Source organism: Sminthopsis crassicaudata, chromosome 3 (assembly GCF_048593235.1).
Source record: "Sminthopsis crassicaudata isolate SCR6 chromosome 3, ASM4859323v1, whole genome shotgun sequence".
NCBI classification, from domain to species: Eukaryota; Metazoa; Chordata; class Mammalia; order Dasyuromorphia; family Dasyuridae; genus Sminthopsis; species Sminthopsis crassicaudata.
In genome coordinates, this window is record NC_133619.1 from 284,980,705 (window position 1) to 284,999,679 (window position 18,975).

Sequence of the window (18,975 nt, forward strand, 5' to 3'; positions counted from 1 at the left end):
TACCTGATTAGCCACTTTGGATAGTATCCTAATGAACTGCTATCCAGGAGGACAAAGTATGTAAATGAAAGAAAAATTCAACCAGAGATTTAAAAATCAAGAAAGAGACTTTGATTTCAAAGAGGAAAAAAAAATAATAAAACATTACTATTAGAAAGGAGTCTTGGAGTCTAAGGCAATGCTTTTCTTTTTACAGTTGAGAAAAACAAGGTCAAAAAAGGTTAAATGATTTGCCCTAAGGTGACACACTAAAAGATCTAAGCACCTCTTAGATGCTGGTGTGCTTTAAAAATAGCAAAATTTGTATCTTTAAACTCTTAAGCCATTTGACCTTTGGCGGATTTTTTAAAATAAAATGTTATTTGATAATAATCCTCACTCCTTAATTTTGAAAGTTGTTGATCTGTTTTAACATCTGGATCAGCCCCATGGTTTCCATAGCAATGAATAAGCTACTATGTTGTAAAATAGCTGTATATTGGTATGCCTGTTCAGAATCCATTTAACAGCTAAGTAAATACTCTCTTTCAATTATGGTTAGACTTGTTTTATCACTTTGTTCCTTAATAGCTACTTTGTGTGGTTTGGTGTGCTCTTTATTCATGGTGTTCTTTAGCATTGCTATTTATCCTTCTGCATATCATGCTGTTTACCAAGAGGTTTTACAAAAGCTTTCTAAAGCCTAGATAGACAACAGTGAGTAGGCTGCACTAGCACAAAGACACCCTCATTTTGTCCTGGTTTCTGACAGGTATGAATGATGACTTCAGGTGGGGATGCAGCAGGAGACTGCATTACATTTCTTACCTTTTCTTTCTCTACTTCTGTAGCTAGTCAGAGAGAAATGTGGAGGGAGAATTTATAAAATAACAGTAAGGGAGATTTTTTTTAAACTATATACTTTAACAGTAATACATTCCCTCCCTTTACTCCATTAGAACATATCATTTAGAAATAATCTCTTTACTTTTCCTCCAAAAGGCATATTGGAGTTTGAAAGGGATATATTATTATTCATTAAAATAACAACTGAGTTTTCCTATTCATTTTGTGTAATATAATTAGTTTTCCTGATTTGACTAAAGTCTTCTGATTTGAGAAAGCAACTTTAATATTTAAAAAAGAGAGACAGAGATGAGAAAATATGTTATCTCTGAGGGTGGATAGAGGAAAAAAAATCATAACTTAAGACTCAAAAATTCTAATTACTCTAACCTAGCAAAGTTTTAGTCTTTTATTAGAATCTGGTTTGCTATTTGTATATACTGGGTATATACATATATATAAAATCTCTTTTTAGCCGACAGTTTTTTTAATTAAATTTTTGTTTTAAAAATACAAAGTGTGTATCCTGAAAATTTCAGTGTTTGGTGTTAATAGACTGGATATTTGCCAGTACTTTACCATTTCACCTAAAATATTCTTATACTCCCATAGATTTGAAATAAAAACTTATCATTAAAAATCTTTGAGTAGAAATGTTGTAGAAACCACATCAAATGAGAAAATCATCTAGGGCCTCATCCTAGTTTTGTCATTAAAACAAACACTGGGGACTCTGGTCCTCAGTTTATTTTTAATAAAAGAGGTTATACTTGATATAGTCTCTTGGAATTCAAATATTTGTCCTGTAACATTATTGTATTTGTTGAGAAATGATTGTTGATGAGAAATCATTGTAGAAGAATTTTTTTAAGATTATGACCTTTACCAGTTATTTTTAAGATAAATTTTGAAGAAACTAATTTTTTCCCCTTTCTCTCCTACTAGGTACAGGAGCTTAAAGCACTTTAACTATGACATCTGCCAAAGCTGCTTCTTTTCTGGCCGAGTTGCAAAAGGCCATAAAATGCACTACCCCATGGTAGAATACTGCACGCCAGTAAGTGATGTTACTGTACCTGGGGAGAGCTTCAGTTCTGTGTAGTCTCATTAAATAGTTGTAATGTTGTGGTTGGTGAATTACTTGATTTTCCCAGATATGGGAGCTAATATTTCATAGATAGGGCTACAGACCAAAATTTATGTGGTGTCAGAGGTATGTGTGTATGCTGCACATGCACTCATCTCTCTACAGTTTTAATTGCAAGTATTCTCTCTGTTTTTAAATTGTTGATCATGAATAATAGGTCAATTTTTTTTTGTTTTTTTTATTGGTATCTACTCTGAATTTACTAAGCTCCAGAAAGAGATTTTTATTCTTAAGGAATTATGGCAATAATTGTGTGATATACTACTGTAACTATAATTCCCTCTAAATGAAGAATCATACTTATCGCTTTATGCTTATGTTTCATTATTTAAAGTAGATTAGAATAGTAAATTGGATCTTGCTTCATGTCATTAGAAAAACCCAGAATTCTTTTGATAATAGTTCAATATATTCAGTTTGAATGGTCCATATCTAGGTACAAGCCGAATCTGTAGAATCACTAGAATATTTTTTAATTCATAGTCTGAATCCAACAGATGGTGTAGTCAGCTTGTGGATCTGAACATGTATATAGCCTTGAGCAGAGAACACTTTGGGGGGCCATGATAGTTGTCTTCAGATATTTGAAGGGTTGTCACATGGAAAATAGATTGTACTTGTTCTGCTTGGTCCCAATAAAGTAGCTTTCAGTTGATTATAAGTAAAAAATATTCTGAAAAAAATAGAACCATTCAAAAATGAAAATGAACTATCCTTGAAGGTAGGGAGATTCCCATGACCAGAGGCTTCAAGCAAAGGCAAGATCATTATGACTACAGAGGGATAATCCTGGGGGAATTTGAACTAGATAACTTCCCATTCCACTCTGAGTTTGTATGAATCATTCTCATCTTAATATTTTTTGTCACCTGGCTCACCTTTGTGAAAGGAGTACAAGAAAGATTACATGGTGGGCATAATAATGCTTTATTATTCTTCTTATGAAGAAGAAAGGTCATTCACATTAAAAATTAAAGGAGTAGTGTTTATATAAATTCTTGGACACTTCGGGAGTCCTTTACCTCAGCAGTGTGAGAAGTCAATATTTCTTGGGTAATTAAATCCTATTTTACCCTAACGTTGTTTTCAGACAACTTCAGGAGAAGATGTTCGGGACTTTGCAAAGGTATTAAAGAACAAATTTCGAACAAAAAGGTATTTTGCGAAGCATCCACGAATGGGGTATCTGCCTGTGCAAACGGTCTTGGAGGGGGACAACCTGGAAACGTGAGTACTGGTGAAGGCAAACCTGAGCTTTATTTAAAACACACTTAAGCTTTCCTCTCTTCACTTTCTAAGTGCTTTCTCATTTCTTTCATCCAATTTATTTTAGCTGAGAGACACAAGCTGACAATATAATTGCCATTTCCCTTGCTTCTTTAAACACACTTTTTTCCATGAGCTAAATTTCAACGTACAAGGGAAGAATACATCTGTTTCTGCTAATTGCTTGCAAAGTTTTGTAAAAGATGTGGCAATTTAGATATTAAAAATTTTAGCATTTAATGTAGATTTCCCATTCACACATACACAAAATCCTACCATATTTTTTTCTCCTTCCTTTCTTATCTGATGGCTAAGTTACAGAATTTTAATTTCTGACTTTTTGTTTCCCCCTTAAAAAAATATTGTCACATGAAATTTTTGGGAAATAATCAGTGAGAATGTTCATGGCCAAAGCCAAAATTACTTCTCTCTCCCTTCAATTTAACTTCTGTTTTCTAATTAACACTTCAATGGCAATCACACAACAGCTTGGTTGGTCTTATTTCACTCCTCTCCATCTTTTTTTTTTGGCTGCTTCTTTTCATGATCATTCATATTGGTCAGATGGATTTAATTTATTTTTACCTTTTTGTAATTATTTATTTTGCTGCTCAGTTTTTCTGCCTTTCTCTTCACCTCCCCATTTTTTTGTCTTGCAGTCCTGTTACTCTGATCAACTTCTGGCCAGTAGATTCTGCGTGAGTACTTTGCTAAAGTCCGCTGCTGCTACATCCCCTTGCTTTATTTATTTATTTTTAGACATATATTCATCTCCCTCTTTCATTGTGATTATTTTTTTTTAATGTGAGCGTCCCATCCACAACAATACAGGTGAATCACAAAGGAGTTTTCTAGTTACCTACCTGTTGGACAGACAGGCAGAAATCCTACCTGAAGCATTAAGGGTCCTAATTAGGGCTTAATAAGGACTTATTAGTTATGTTCCTGAAAGATGAAGCTGTACGTTTCCTCTCAGCTAGGTGGAAGAGCCTGCTGATTACAGAATAAATTTCTTCAACCACATCGTTTAAGTTTGAAGATTTCAGAAATTTGGAAAGGATAGTAGCTATATTTCATAGAAGCTCTGTAATTCAGAATTGGCAGGATTTATTTTATAATTCACTTGATTGGGTTGACTATAGTTTAATGAGGCATAGAGGTAATTTAGTTTTGAGTACTATTTTGGAAAATTTGGTAAAAAATTTTAATGTGTCTATATATATTGTTCAGTTTCTCAGCTTTGACATATCCTTTCTCCCTACCCCTCAATGTGAGAGAGGAGCCTACATACTGAAGCTTATGTAAACATAGACAATTATAATTATGTGAAATTGTTTTAAGTAATTGAGAAGTACAGTCTTCATTAAAGCTTTCATATTGGTGTTCAACTTATTGAAGTTTAGCGCTACAGGATATTTAATTTAGCTTTTCAAGTAATGATTGAGACAGAAGAAGTCAAATCATAGTTTATTATTTTATTAGAAAATATATTGCTTGGCCTCTATACATATTGTAAAATTGGTAGCTGATATATAAATGGTAACAAAGTAATATTGTGTTGGGAAAAGAACCTTTTTTCTGAAACAATTTACATTTCAGGTTGCCCTTTTTTTTTTTTAAGGATTTGCTTAAAATAGATACGTAAAACAACCTCCAAAAATCTTTAGTAGAAATTTCCTTTTTATCAGGGTCTTCATGGCTTTTTGATCTAAATATATTTCAATTGAATTTTAATTTCTTTTGATAATAAGCTGCAAACCATCAACTATGGCTTTACATTAGATAAGTCTTCATTAGCCTAAAATAAATGGAAAACTTAGCCATATCTGTGAAAACTTATGTTATTTAGTCACTTAATTTCAAGTGGTCCCCTAAGTGTTTAAATGTCCCCCAAAGTTCTTTCTGTGCCTTAAATCTTCTCTTCCATGTATCATTTATCACTTTTATGCAGATGAATGCCAAATCTTTGTTTCTATTCCCCAACCTCATTCCAAGGCTTCTATCTTGTATTTCCAAATACCTCCTCTATTTCCCATTCATCCAGATTCACAACATGGGAGGTATTTTTTACTCTTCTTTTTCATTGTCCCCCATCAATTGCCATAGATCAAGTACTTGACATATTCCTTAAGTCTCTCCCCTACTTTTCCCCTCCCATTATCTTTAGAACCTCATTACTTCTTATGTACACAATTGTTAAAGTTTCTTGATTGACCTTTCCACCTGTTTTATTTTGACTTCAGTTCATTCTTTATATTATCATTAGAATAGTCTCTGTGCCACACTTCCTCCTTACCAGATATGTAAGAAGCAAATGGAATATAAACTTCTGTTTACGCTACAGTTTTGTTCCAAACTACCTTACTATCTATTACTCCCCTTTTATACTCTCAAAGGCAAACTGGACTCTTGGTTCTGCCTGGAATGAACTCAATCATCTCGCATTCATCTGCTCAGTTCTAGAGGTTAAAATCAAGTCTCCTTTCCTCTGAAATCCGGCTCAGGTCCCTATACTCTGTTCCCTTCCCATCTGAAAATGATCTCCAAAATTTCTTGGAACCTTGCCCATATTTCACTTTTACCCATTGCTTTTCTTTAAAAAAAAAAAAAAATTAGTTATCTTCTGTATAGCATTCCTTCCTGACCTCCAATTGATTAGATTGTTAAACACCCTGCTTATTTCCAACATCTAACACAATACCTTAATGTTTGTTGAATTTAATTAAATGGTCTCCCCCATAAACAATAAGTTGTCAAACTGGTCTGATTTCACTTATACAATGCAACTTTCCTCCAGGTCCTCAAATCAGATGTTCTTCTATTTCCCCTAGTATATTCAATTCACTGATATTTTGATGTTAGAAACTTTAAAAATAGGCCAGATACTCTGGACTAAACTTTATTATTTCCTGGTAAACAAGTATAGTTAGAATCCATTCTAACTAATAAAAAAATAGACTATAGAACATTTTTGAAAAGCACCAGGACAATTTGAAGATGAATATTATAAGTATAGAATAGCTATTATTTACCTAGGGAGGGAAAAGCAAAAATAATGCTTATTTCTGTAAAAATATAATGAGAAGCAAATATTTTTCTATCGACCTACTATAAAATAATGTTTTTGTTTTTATTGTGAAAGAAATTAACTTCTTTGAAGTAAGGATTTCACTGTCTTATTGATATTATTAATAATGATGACCTCTTAAAATATTATAATTCCTTCATAGACAAATTTGTAGACCATTTTCTAGCCTACAAGCTTGTGAGATATTAAGAATATTTAGAAGTCTAAAGTCTAAGAGGTTGTTACACGATCATATTCTATTTTGTTTGAATTCTAAATGGCTGATTAAGGTCTTAATTAGTAAATGATACATTATGTCAATTTAAGTCTGTTAAGTCCAGATTTGGGAACCTTATAGAAACTTGTGTCTAGCCGTTTCCATATTAAGACTAAATCCAAACTTGAATGTTCAGCATACAATCTGATATGAGATAGTATATAACAGTAGAAAGAACATTGGTTTGGGGGTCAAATGATCCAAGTTCAAATCCTACTCCTGATAATATCTTTGAGCAAGCCGCATGGCTATACTAACCCTCAATTCCCTCATAGGTAAAATAAAGGCAGTTGGGTTACATCCCTTTGAACCCTTTGTCTTAGATTTTATGATGAAAATAAATTTTGTGATCATGGTATTTCTTTATTCAGGAAGACTAAATGCAGAAGTTTACATTAGAAGTTAGTTTAGACCCTCATTCCCTTTGGATTCTTTGACAATGCCCAACCTCTAATACTTGAGCTAAAGTTCATTTTCCTAAGTTCTGATTTCAGCCTTTCAGTGGTAAGAGGTTTCCGAAGTATGGGTATTCCTTACACTCACATAGATCGCAAATCCTTTTCTCTTTAATAGATATTCCCCATGAATGGCCAAGGCTGAAAACATTCATCACACTAGTCATTTTGGTAACAAACCCTCTCTTTGGGATTGATATGGTCTTTTTAACATTCTGATTTAACTCATTCTTATATTATTATTATTAAGTTAAACCTGACAGACTTTCCTGTGTCCATAGTCAGGACACCTAAACTGTTAACAGAAATGCCTTAGAATATAAATGGATGAAAATTTGTTCATTGTAATTAATGGTGAAATAAACTAGAAATCTGTCCTTCTGTGACAAGGTCCTTAGGCCTTAATAGAAAATAGTACAAATTACAGAAGAGACTTAAATTTCTTTTTAAGGGGAAAAAAGGTTTTACTTGTAGTTTTTTTTTTTTTTCCAGAAATAGGTAATTGTCTTTTATTTTTCTGGTTATATGTCTGAGCTAAACAATTTTAGACTTTTAACAGAATTTCAAATTAACTCTCTCCCTACACAACCCCCGCCCCTCTTTGTTCATTTTCTTCTTTTGTCTAAGTGTTTATTTATTTCTTTAGGTTCTTGGTATATCACCTCTTGACTTTTTGTTGGGTATAGTGTTGCTGCACAGAGTCCTCATGTTCTAAGATTGGGGCTATATAAATCCATAAGGAAAAATATTAAAGAATTACCGGCTGTGGAAAAAGACATGCTAGAATTTTATTGTTTATGTATTCTTGAATTGAAAAACTTTTGGTGAGAACTCTGTTGAAAAGACTTCAGGGATTTTTTTATGCCCAAAACAGTTAAGCAGTGAAATAGGCAAATAACTTTCATTCATCTTCTAAAGTGACTCTGAGCTTATAGATCATTATTTAAGATAGGAAAATAAATATTTAGTGTTGTAGATATTAAAAATACTTTTGCAAAAGATTTGTGTAGGATTTTTCTAATTCCAAGTTATCCCAAAAATGTGTCTTTGAGAAAACAACTATTTCATTGAACAGTCATTTTTATAGTGTCTCTTATAAACACTGAGGAGATAACGCTAAAAACCACCACTACTCTTCATGAGCTTGTATCTTATTGAGGAGTATAACATTTCACAGGCAAATAAATAGGACATATTTTGAGGAGAAAACAAGCACCAGCATCAGGGAGTGGCATTCTCTAGTGCTATAGCTTATGTGGAGATGGTCATCTTTTAAATTTCTTAAATGTCTTTGTAGTTAAATCTAGTATGTCAAAGTTTGGTTATGATGAAAATTGGCTTTAGAAGCCATTAGATTCATGATTAGTGTTTTTTGCTTGATTAAGAGAAAATTATTCTAAGATATATATATATATATACATATAAAGTGTATATATACACACACAAATACATGTAAAAAACTTATGACAATAGCTCTTCATTCAGGAGTATTCGCATTTCATTTAGTTCACAAAACATTTTTGAGTGTCTGCTAGGGAAGATGTTCCATCTATCTCTGAGAAGGAACCAAAGCTTAAAACCAGGTTCATGTGTTTAATAATTTTCCAATCTAATTGAGGAGATAAGACATGTGACCTGACCAAAGCAGGTCTAAACCTGATATTTCACTGGCATGAGGAATCATGGTTTTCCTGTTTGAAGAACTCTATATATGCATATGATGTACCTTCTGTGAAACTTCAGAGATTTGTCTAAAACAGTGGTGTCAAAGTCACATAGAAACACATTTCTGCAGGCCACATATTGCCTTAAAAAGCCACAAATTAACATAATCTATTTTCTGTTATATACTTTTAATTTATTAAACATTTCACATTTACATCTTAATCTAATTCAAGGCATACTTGGGAATTTTGCTAGCTGTATGTAGGCTATGGTCACAAGTTTGACATGTCTAGGTTAGAAAACTGAAAGATTTTTGACTTGTTCAGGTTAATCAGGTTAATTTTATCTTGGAAGAGGGATTTTCTTCCTTTCTACAAAGTAAAAGATACTGTCCATAAGTGAGGTACAAATAAAATTCACTAAGTATTCATAGGAGGAAGACATTGCTTCTGCTGGAGGGAAATCAGGAGTAGTCTTTTCAAGGACATGGCATGAGCTAAGGGTTCTCAAACTACTACCCATGGGCCAGATGTGCCCGCTGAGGACGTTTATGCGGCCCTCAGGTTATGACAAATGGGCTGAAGGGGCGGAGACAGAGTGTGAGTTTCTGTTTTTAACTGTAGTCCAGCCCTCCCACAGTCTGAGGGACAGTGAACTGGCCTTACTATTTAAAAAGTTTGAGGACCACTGAGCTAGAGTATAAAGCAGCATTTTTAGAGGTAGAATTGGGAAGTATATTCCAGACTCAATTCATTTTTTTTTCTCCTGAGATTAGAGATTGATCCTGGAGAAATTCTTGTGATTCTTTATACAAGGAGAAATTATTTAAGTGTACATGGTATGGGATCTCTTTCTTAAGGCTTTTTTTCTATGAAATTAAATTTAAGCATTAACTAAATTAAGGACCCTTTTTCTTGTAAGTCATGTTGCTGTAGACTTTGTGATTGCCATGTAGAGGGATTAACTTTTAAAGAAAGTTCCTTTTACCCATTGGGAAAAAAAAAGTTGTTAACATCTTTTTAAAAAAAATTTTCATCCTCAAGGCCCTCTGTGTGAGTCAGACTTGGAAAGTTGAAAGTGTGTTGACCTTGTCAAAAAAAATGCTTCAAAGAAGTATTGTAGAATCAAGAATGCTGTGTATATTTCATTCTCACTTTCTTATACACACACTGACACACATGGATACATGGAAACAGCAAAATTCCTTTGAATGTTAAGTGACTGATTATCCCTGATTTTTACAACATATAGATATTTATATGTTCCTTCCTTAATCTAAAACTTCTATGATTTTATGAAATCCAAGCTCAGTGTAAAAAAAGCGGTATAGGAAAAAAGAAAAATGTATAATCCGCTTATAGAAACTTTTTTAAAAAATATTTTTGAATCTTATTTGGGGATGAAACTATGAGATATGAAAAGTTGGTTGAGAGGGAATATTATTTATCCTAACGTTTGCTACAATAGATATTTATCAGAATATTCATCATATTCTTTTGTGGCTTCTAAGGAAAAAAAAACCACATATGGTATAAAAAAGAATTCTTTGGAATGTATCTAATAATTACTTGGGTTTTAGAAATGTGGACAATTGAGCATAAGGAAAAATAGGTCATGTAAAGCACCAATTTGAATTAGTAAATTCAAGGCCATGTATATAAAGAACTTTGTGTTTTTTTGAGCTTGACGGATGGTGTCTGTGACTAATCACATTTTCTGCCTTATAGGCCTGCCTCGTCCCCTCAGCTCTCACATGATGATACTCACTCACGCATTGAGCATTATGCTAGCAGGTATGAGACCAGTTGAATGCCAGGAAAATATTTTATTAAAATAACTAATCCAAGGAAACTAGATTAATACTTTTTATAAATAATTTTTGTTTCCAGAACTTTTCTGCTAATCAGATTACTCTTTAACCTGCATGTCCCACCACTGCATGATGTTTGCAGACACTAAATCCATAAGTAAAGAGCAAAGTTGCACAAATGCGGGCATATAAATTCATTCTATTTTTGCTTTTAACAACCATTCTTTCAAACAGAATTTTTAAAGCCTAAAGGCAATCATATCACTATGAAGTTAGCAATCTCCTAAGAATTTGAAGCATCAATAGATGCCTCAGTTGACTCTATCATATGGGTGACAGTAATATTGACTTAATTTTCCAATAAAATGGCGAGGAAGATAAGAGTGATAGTGGTGGTTCACTTAACCCCTTTGCTGGCCAACATTCTTGGGTTTAAGCTAATTTTGATATCTATGATAGGCAAAAAAAAATTATAATAAAAATTATAATTCACTAGGGTTTGTTTTTTTTTTTTTCTGAGACATCCAGAGCTATAGGAGTGTTAGCTTTTCCTTCATACTCCTCTTGTAAAAAGCCATATATATATATATATATATATATATATATATATATATATATATATATTTTTTTTTGGAGATGGAGAGAGTCAATAAAAGATTAAAATCCTTAGCAAAGGACTGACATTTCCCAAGAAGCTAAAAACAGATTTTTGACACATAGTATCTTTCATATGGAACCACCCTTAATTGTTTTTATCATTTATTTATTATTTACTGTTTTTAATAATAATCTAACTGGCCAAAATATTTTTAATATTTCTTTAAGATAAACAAGAAAAAAAAATCTGATTGCTATCTCCAGTCTAAGAAATGTTTCCCAGATTTTCTTCTGTATGGAATATGTTGGGAATCTCTCCTAAAAAAATGGAGGCCTAATTTTTTTCTCCCTCCTCTTATTCTTTGGAAAAGGGAAAAGAAAATTTGAATCCATTTAGAACTCACCATTTGAGTTCTCAGTTTTCTTATAGTTAGCTTCTACTACTTATTCTTCTAAATGAACAGTTTTAAAATCATTTGAAATCCTCATTTTATCCTTTGATAAGGAAAATTCATTTCTCATCGTTAAATGATTTATCTTTTAAGTTTTCAGGAATGTTAGAACACGTCTTGAATAGTTTCTAGTAAGTCATATAAGTTTTAATGAGCTTTTACGTTTTTCATCAGGCTAGCAGAAATGGAAAACAGCAATGGATCTTATCTAAATGATAGCATTTCTCCTAATGAGAGCATGTAAGTATCCTGTCTCTTTTTATGAAATGTTCCTGACAATGAAATTGCTTATGAGAGAGAGATACCACAGTATAGAAATCAATCAGGAAAGCATATTCTTGCTTTCTGGGATTTGCACATGGACTTTTTTTTCCCCTTCCCTTTTTAACCCTAACTATCTTTGATGGGACTGACCCATGCAATAACTGCTACCTTCAGTCAACAGGGACAAACAGATGCACATTTTAATAATATTAAAGAGTATTTTTTTAAATAATCCATATATTAAGGGATTCTGTATCAACTTGTAAAATTATTCCTTTATAGCCTTTCTGACTGGAAAAATGAAAAAGTCATAATCTATATGCACTGACACTATTTCAGTAGACTTTGTTAGAATTTTATAATTATCTAGCTTTTTTTGTGGAACCAAATTGATTTTCATTGAGAGGTTCAAAAGGGGGCAGCTAGGTGGCACAGTGGATAGAGCACCAGCCTTGAATTCAGGAGGACCCGAGTTCAAATTTGGTCTCAGACACTTAACACTCCCTAGCTGTGTGACCCTGGGCAAGTCACTTAACTCCAGCCTCATTAAAAGAGAGAGAGAGAGGGGGGGGGTTTCAAAAGGATTCAGTTATACACATTTGCATATACATTATAAGCCTCAGGAATTGAAGAAAGTGAGGTAGTCTGGTGAGAGACATCAAAACAAAAGATGAATTGTTTTTCTCAGGAAAGATACTTCTAAGTGTCAAGGAGGGATTTTAGAGTGGTAAAAAGACTGCTTTAGTGAAGATGCAGAGCATCCCTCTATTGTTGTAGAGGGATAACAGATTCGGAGAATTGCATTAAAAAAAGGAGGTTATAGTAGTGGCCTAAAAAGAGTACGCCAGATCTTGGTCTGGAAGAGAAAAAAATAATTCTGTGGAGTCATTATATAAAAACAGATTTTTGACTGATATAGAAAAGAGGAAGATCACATAATGGCAGCAAGTTAGAATTAATTGAGATCTTCAGTTGAGTCAAGTTAGTGATGTATACATAGCACTTGTAGATGCTATGGAAAAAGTCAGGCTTTTCTTTTTCCAGCCCATTATATTTGTTTGCCATAAAAACAAAGAGGAAATGTACACAGAATAATAGCTAGGAAAAGTTCAAGGATTGACAAGCACTTTTGACTTTTTCCATACTAGTTGAAACCATGAAAATTGTTTAAATCATTTAGTATATATGGGAAAATACCAGAAGAATAAGACAAATATAAAGCCAGATCCTGAGTTTTCTCCACCTGTCAGTTATCTACATGTGTATTATCCACTTAATTTTTTTTAATCTGGCCTTCCTCCCTACCACTCCTTCAACAAAGTTTATTCTTGGATGCTTCCTCTCACCATACAGCTCAGGGAATATGAACCAATCTTAATATCATCCTAATCAAAACCTAATTAAGAAGGAAAATCAACTGCCAGAGAATCATTTAATGTATTACAGAGCTAAATTAAAATTACTTTAGCATTATCTGCTGTTTGGGTCATCCATGATGCTTTGGGAATACACAGACCATTCAAACAAATTCAGGCTATAACTACGTGCTTAGTGTAGATGATTGAGAATTAACTGTTTAAAATTTTTTGTTGGAAATTATTCATTTAGATGCCTTTGGAACTGGTTGAATTATTCAAACCAAAGAGTGTTGGGTAATGAATCAGTGTAAGCCTAAAGGGAGATCTTTAGCACTATGTTATAGAGTTCTAGTCATGGAGCTTCTCTGTTTAAAATTTTTATCAGTGACTTGAATGAATCCACGACATGCTTATTTGTCAGGTAACATAAGCTAGGGAGAGATAATATTGAATGCTGAAATTAAATACAAAATGATTTTATCAGGCTGAAACAAAGGACTAAATCTAATAAAATGAAATGTAATAGAACTAAAGTCCTGTACTTTTCAAAAAGTTACAAATATGATAGGGAAGATGCCAGTCAAATAAGTCAGTGGCTAGTTAGTAGTTCATATTAAATCAAAAAAGTGAACAAATAAATGATCAAAAGCTAATGCAATCTTAGGGGTACTAAGTTTCCACAGAGAAAGATAATAATTCAACTGTACTTGGTTTATGTTTGAACACAGTAGAATTATTGTAAAAAGTTCTGTGTGCTAAATTTTGAGACCATTATTGACAACCTAGATCTAATTTAAGTGTATCAAGGAAAATTAAATGAAACCATATAAAAATTTCTTAAAGGATTTAGAGAAGCTTAGGTTAGAAGAAGTAGGACTTAGGAAAGAATAGGCTTATTGTTGTATTCAAAGATCATAATTTAGAAAAGGATTACATTTGTTCAGCTTGGTGTCTTAGAACTAGGGCCAATGGAAAGCATAAAAAAAAAAACACTAAGAACAGTCTTCCTAACAATTAAAGCAGCCTTTCCATGTCACTGAAGATCTTTGAAGTTCCTCCCAAGTCTAAGATTTTATGATATGTCCAGCTATTAGGGGTAAAAGAAATATTCCAAATTCCTAAATGTTTAACATTAACTTTAAATAAATTTAGGTCCTTGGCAGTTGTTTGTCCTTCATTCTCAAGGAGGACCATGACATCAAGGAGATTTTGTCATGGCATTTCAAGTGAATTGGATTTAAGAAAGGGAGGGCTGCGTAGAGTCACCTGCCTCATTTTCCCCTCCACAGCCATCTGGATCCAGTGGCAAGATGATAGATCAGAATAACTGGAGATGGCCTTGTTTTCTGACAATGGTCAGTGATGAAAATTATTCAAACTAAGTTAAAGTCAAACTATTTATCATTTACATACTTATTTAGGATAATTATTAAATTCCAAAAGAGAGAATGAAATTAACTAAGAAATCTACAAGTTATTTCAACAAAACTTTTTTTGTTGTTATTTGACTTTTTAAAGTAACAGATGTCTTACTTAGATACTTGGCTGGATTAGTGATTTCATCTATGCAGGTGTTCCCTTTATGGGCTGCCTAGAGGTGGGTTTGGAAAATAATGTAATGAGATGTAGATCTTGGCCCCCTCATCCTGTGAGGTTCTTGTCCACATTTCTTATTAATCCATCTTCTTCATGGAAACACTCATCATATTGGGGATTTCCTCCAGATTAGTAGTCTCAAAGGCAAGGACTAATGCCTTGGGTTATGTGTAATCAAATAACAGCGAAGTGTGAAGATTATTAAAATTCTAGCCTTACTTCTGTGGTCATTAGTTTATTTATAGAACAGCCACACATATCTTTCACTTTTCCCTTCCTTACTTCTACTGTATAAACTCCCAGCCTGATTACCGGGGAAAATTACATATCCCCTTCCCATCATACTCCTTGCACCCCAGATCAACTTGTGACTATAGCAGTAGCTCTTTGAAGGGCAGGGATTAGTAAGTGAAGCATCCTTTTTTCCATTTTGAATGGGGTAAAATTACATGGGAAAAATAGGCATGAATGGGTTGTAAAGTGTATCTTAAATCTCATTACATTATCTTTCCCCCCCCCAACCTTCCACTCTGCCAGCCTTCCTTATTACTGCCAAAGATCCCACCATACTTGTGAAAGGCTTTTGTTGACATGCATCCCTCATGTCATATATTTAATAAGTTTACAGATCTTCATATCTGATTTTATTTATTCCCTTCTCTAATCCAATAACTACCACCCCAGTTTAGACTTTCACCATCTCTTCCCATGCAAGTGCAAACAAAGATCCCAAACTGATCTTCTTAAGGAGTATGTCTTGTCATGTCACCCTTCCACCCCCATGGTCACTAAATTTCACTGGCTCCTTGTTCTCTAGGATTAAATATTATTTTCCTTTATTTCATTTGTGGAAAGAAATGGTTAACTTTATTTAGAATAAAATATGAATTTTTCTTCAAAGGAAGAAAAAAAAATGAAAATTGATAACGAAAAGTACTCTAAGACATTAAGTTGAAAGGAAAATATTTAAACAGCATCTATCCTGAAACAGCAGATTTGATCCTTCCAGTGAGATGGAATGAAGTGTTTGCTTACTTACTTACATCTGGAGATAAGGCTGAGTGACTCTTGAGGATCCAATATCCATTTATTAAATTATTTCTCCCTATGTATTAAATAGTATCTAGTTCCCAGGGAAAAAGCTGGATGCTTCCTAAAATATAAATACTTAAAGATCTAATTTTAAGATTAAAACTTAATAACTATTTTGAAATCTCCTGAATCTTTATAATTAATTAGCAAAACTTTATTTTTCCACATCCATTTATTTTCACATCTACTCAGCAATTGGACTAAAAAAATGTATTGATAAATTTACATTGGGGTACTTTCTAGTTAATGTAGTTTTTAAAAGGAAAAACTATATACTTGCATAAGTGGTGCTTTTTTTGGACTTAAAAAAGGTGACTTTCACTCTTCACTTAGAAAATAGACGTGGTAGGGATCACATTCCATGGTGGATTTAAGAAAACTTATATTCAAATGGCCATTGTGGGAATTTGCTTTGCTCTGTTATATATTTTTCCTAAGAGTTTTCTTAAATGTTTGTTAATTTTTTAAGTTAATTTAAAAAATAGAGCACTTTCAAGTTTTACTTATGACACATATTAAGTGTGTAACTATAAGATAGGTTGCTTAACCCATCACTATCCCAGATACTCTTCTTATATTAAAAAAAATGCAAAGGATTACTTACTGTGAGATCTCTACATTGATAGAATTATGGGTAATATTTAAAAATAAACAAAAAAAAAAAACAGGGCATCTTATTTAAACTAATCTGGACTTTGTCAAAATGTTCTGAAACACTTCCATACTTGGGAGGGAAGAGGAGTTACCATAACTTTGGATTAGTCCTCTTATTCGAAATATCAGTAGCAGCAACAGATATCTCTGCCAGTTCTAAGGCTATGCAAATTGCCAAAAACTAATCACCTTAACTAAGAGTTCACATAGTTTTGTTACCAAACGTATCAAAGACTCCACTCAATTTGAAATATCTTTAAAAAGCAGAAGTGAGATACTTTAAAAATCACAGGATTTTATCTCTTTCAGTGCACACATACAGAAATCACCCTTCTTTACAAGTTTTAGTGATTTGCTATAGGGGCAAAAAAGGGGGGAAAAAAACCTTTTCAATTGTATTTTCCAGAGATGATGAACATTTGTTAATCCAGCATTACTGCCAAAGTTTGAACCAGGAGTCCCCCCTGAGCCAGCCTCGTAGTCCTGCCCAGATCTTGATTTCCTTAGAGAGTGAGGAAAGAGGGGAGCTAGAGAGAATTCTAGCAGATCTTGAGGAAGAAAACAGGTGAGTTCTCTCTCTAGTCTTACCTTTGATATTAATACATCTACATGCACAGACAGAAATCAAACTTTGGACTCCATATGTTAAATTGTTTTATTTTATTTTAATTCTTGTTAATCTCCATTCATAGTTTCCCTTCTTCTTTGTATTTTCAGAAAGAATGTGTGTGTGTGTGTGTGTGTGTGTGTCATGATAGATAAAGCTACACCATCATGATGCTTTAGCTATCAAAAGGACTCTGAATGGTTTGGAGATTTATATACTTTGATTTCGTAGAACCTAAGAATAATGTAAAATGTAGGTAGCTTATTGTTATGGTTATGCAGTTTGTAAGATTTTTTTCCACCAGTGTTTTGTAAATTCTAATACATTTGGGATAGTAAGTTCATTGCATTGTGTTTGTAGGCCACTTACTTTGTTTTATTTTTCATTGTCAAATGCATAAAACATACTTGCTAAGATATAGCTCATTGGTTGGGGTGTTGGGGAGAGGGTTTTCTCTGACCACTCATCACTTAGGTGCCTTCAATAAAATAGGGAAAATTGTTGGAGAATTAAAAGAATTTGAATATAGAAGAGTAAAAAATTTGATACACAACTATGACTAGGAAGTGGACTAAAGTAATGAAATTAGTATAGGATATACAGTATATTTGGGGAGATGTCATTAGTAAGTAAACAAGTTTACATATACCTATTTTTAATGTGATTTAACTTCCATCAAAACCAGTCCTCCCAGAGAAATATTTTCTCAAAATTATTACTTCTTTGCTATTTTATGGTCTTAATTTTCTGTTGTTTTTTTTTTCATTTTTTGTACATTGATACATTTTCAATTTTCATTAAATTCATTTCCAAAGATATACTTCCTCTCTACTTCTCCAAAGAATCATCACTTCTAATAAAGATTTCTCATCTTTTTAAATGTAGGCAATTCAACAGAATTACTCATCTCATTGTTTTACTGTATATCTAAGATTCCATTTTTGTAGTTCTTCCTTTTTTTGCTGTGAAAGGAAAAGACATCAAGAATACATGCCTTCAAAGATTACCTCCAATATAGCTAAAAAACAGCTCAAATAGAGATGTTGTCAGAATGAAAAGGCAAGATAGCTTAATGCTCGTTTATGAAAAATGAGATTTTTATTTTGAGGATTGTAGTCACAACTATATTTCTATTAGTCTTTCTCAGCCTTTTTGGTAAAAGCCATCTTTTATGGACATTTGTTTTGGTTGAAAAATAATCCTAAGTACATGTTCATGCCAAATACTTTGCTATATAGAGCAGGGTAACAATTTTGTGGGTGTATGTCATGGGCCCCTTCTCTGAATGAAATTTTTAAATGAATAAGCTAAAATTTAGAGGAAGACAAAGGAAATCGTTTATATTGAAATGCAATTAATAGGTTTTTTTTTTTTTTAAACAAAGGCTCTTGGTAGACACCAACCTTATTTTAAAAATCAGATATAAAAAGTGATGGGAACATAAATGGCATTGATTTAGCCTTAGAAATATTTAAAGCATTTATTATTTTGATTTAGATGGATATTTACCACACAGATTGCTACCTTCCCACATCTTAATAGTCTTGGATAGTTTAGTAAGGGCACAAAAAATCATGACTAAATGTTCCGCTTTTGTTCTGCCTTCTGGTAATATACTTACATGAACTTAGCTTGGCTAGTTACTTTAATTTTATACTTTCTTTTTAACATGGATCTGCCAGAACTCTGAACTTATATTTTCATCCATTAAATGATAAGGCTTCAAAACCAATGATATAGAGAGCTTTTCTTAAGTCACACTGTTTTGTTTTGTTTTGTTTTAAAGTAATGCTTCCTATACTGTAAATTAGGGAAGAAGAGGTATTCTGTCATATTAAGAACA

At 32.8% G+C, this 18,975-nt stretch overlaps 1 protein-coding gene across 1 annotated transcript in view; it reads left to right on the forward strand.

Moving 5' to 3' along the window:
• DMD (dystrophin) overlaps positions 1 to 18,975 on the forward strand; it is a 2,117,885-nt gene that overhangs the window by 2,061,258 nt on the left and 37,652 nt on the right. The window contains 6 exon segments of the mRNA XM_074300855.1: positions 1,771 to 1,882; positions 3,063 to 3,199; positions 3,898 to 3,936; positions 10,430 to 10,495; positions 11,736 to 11,801; positions 16,932 to 17,090. Of these exon segments, the coding sequence (XP_074156956.1) occupies positions 1,771 to 1,882; positions 3,063 to 3,199; positions 3,898 to 3,936; positions 10,430 to 10,495; positions 11,736 to 11,801; positions 16,932 to 17,090 (579 nt within the window).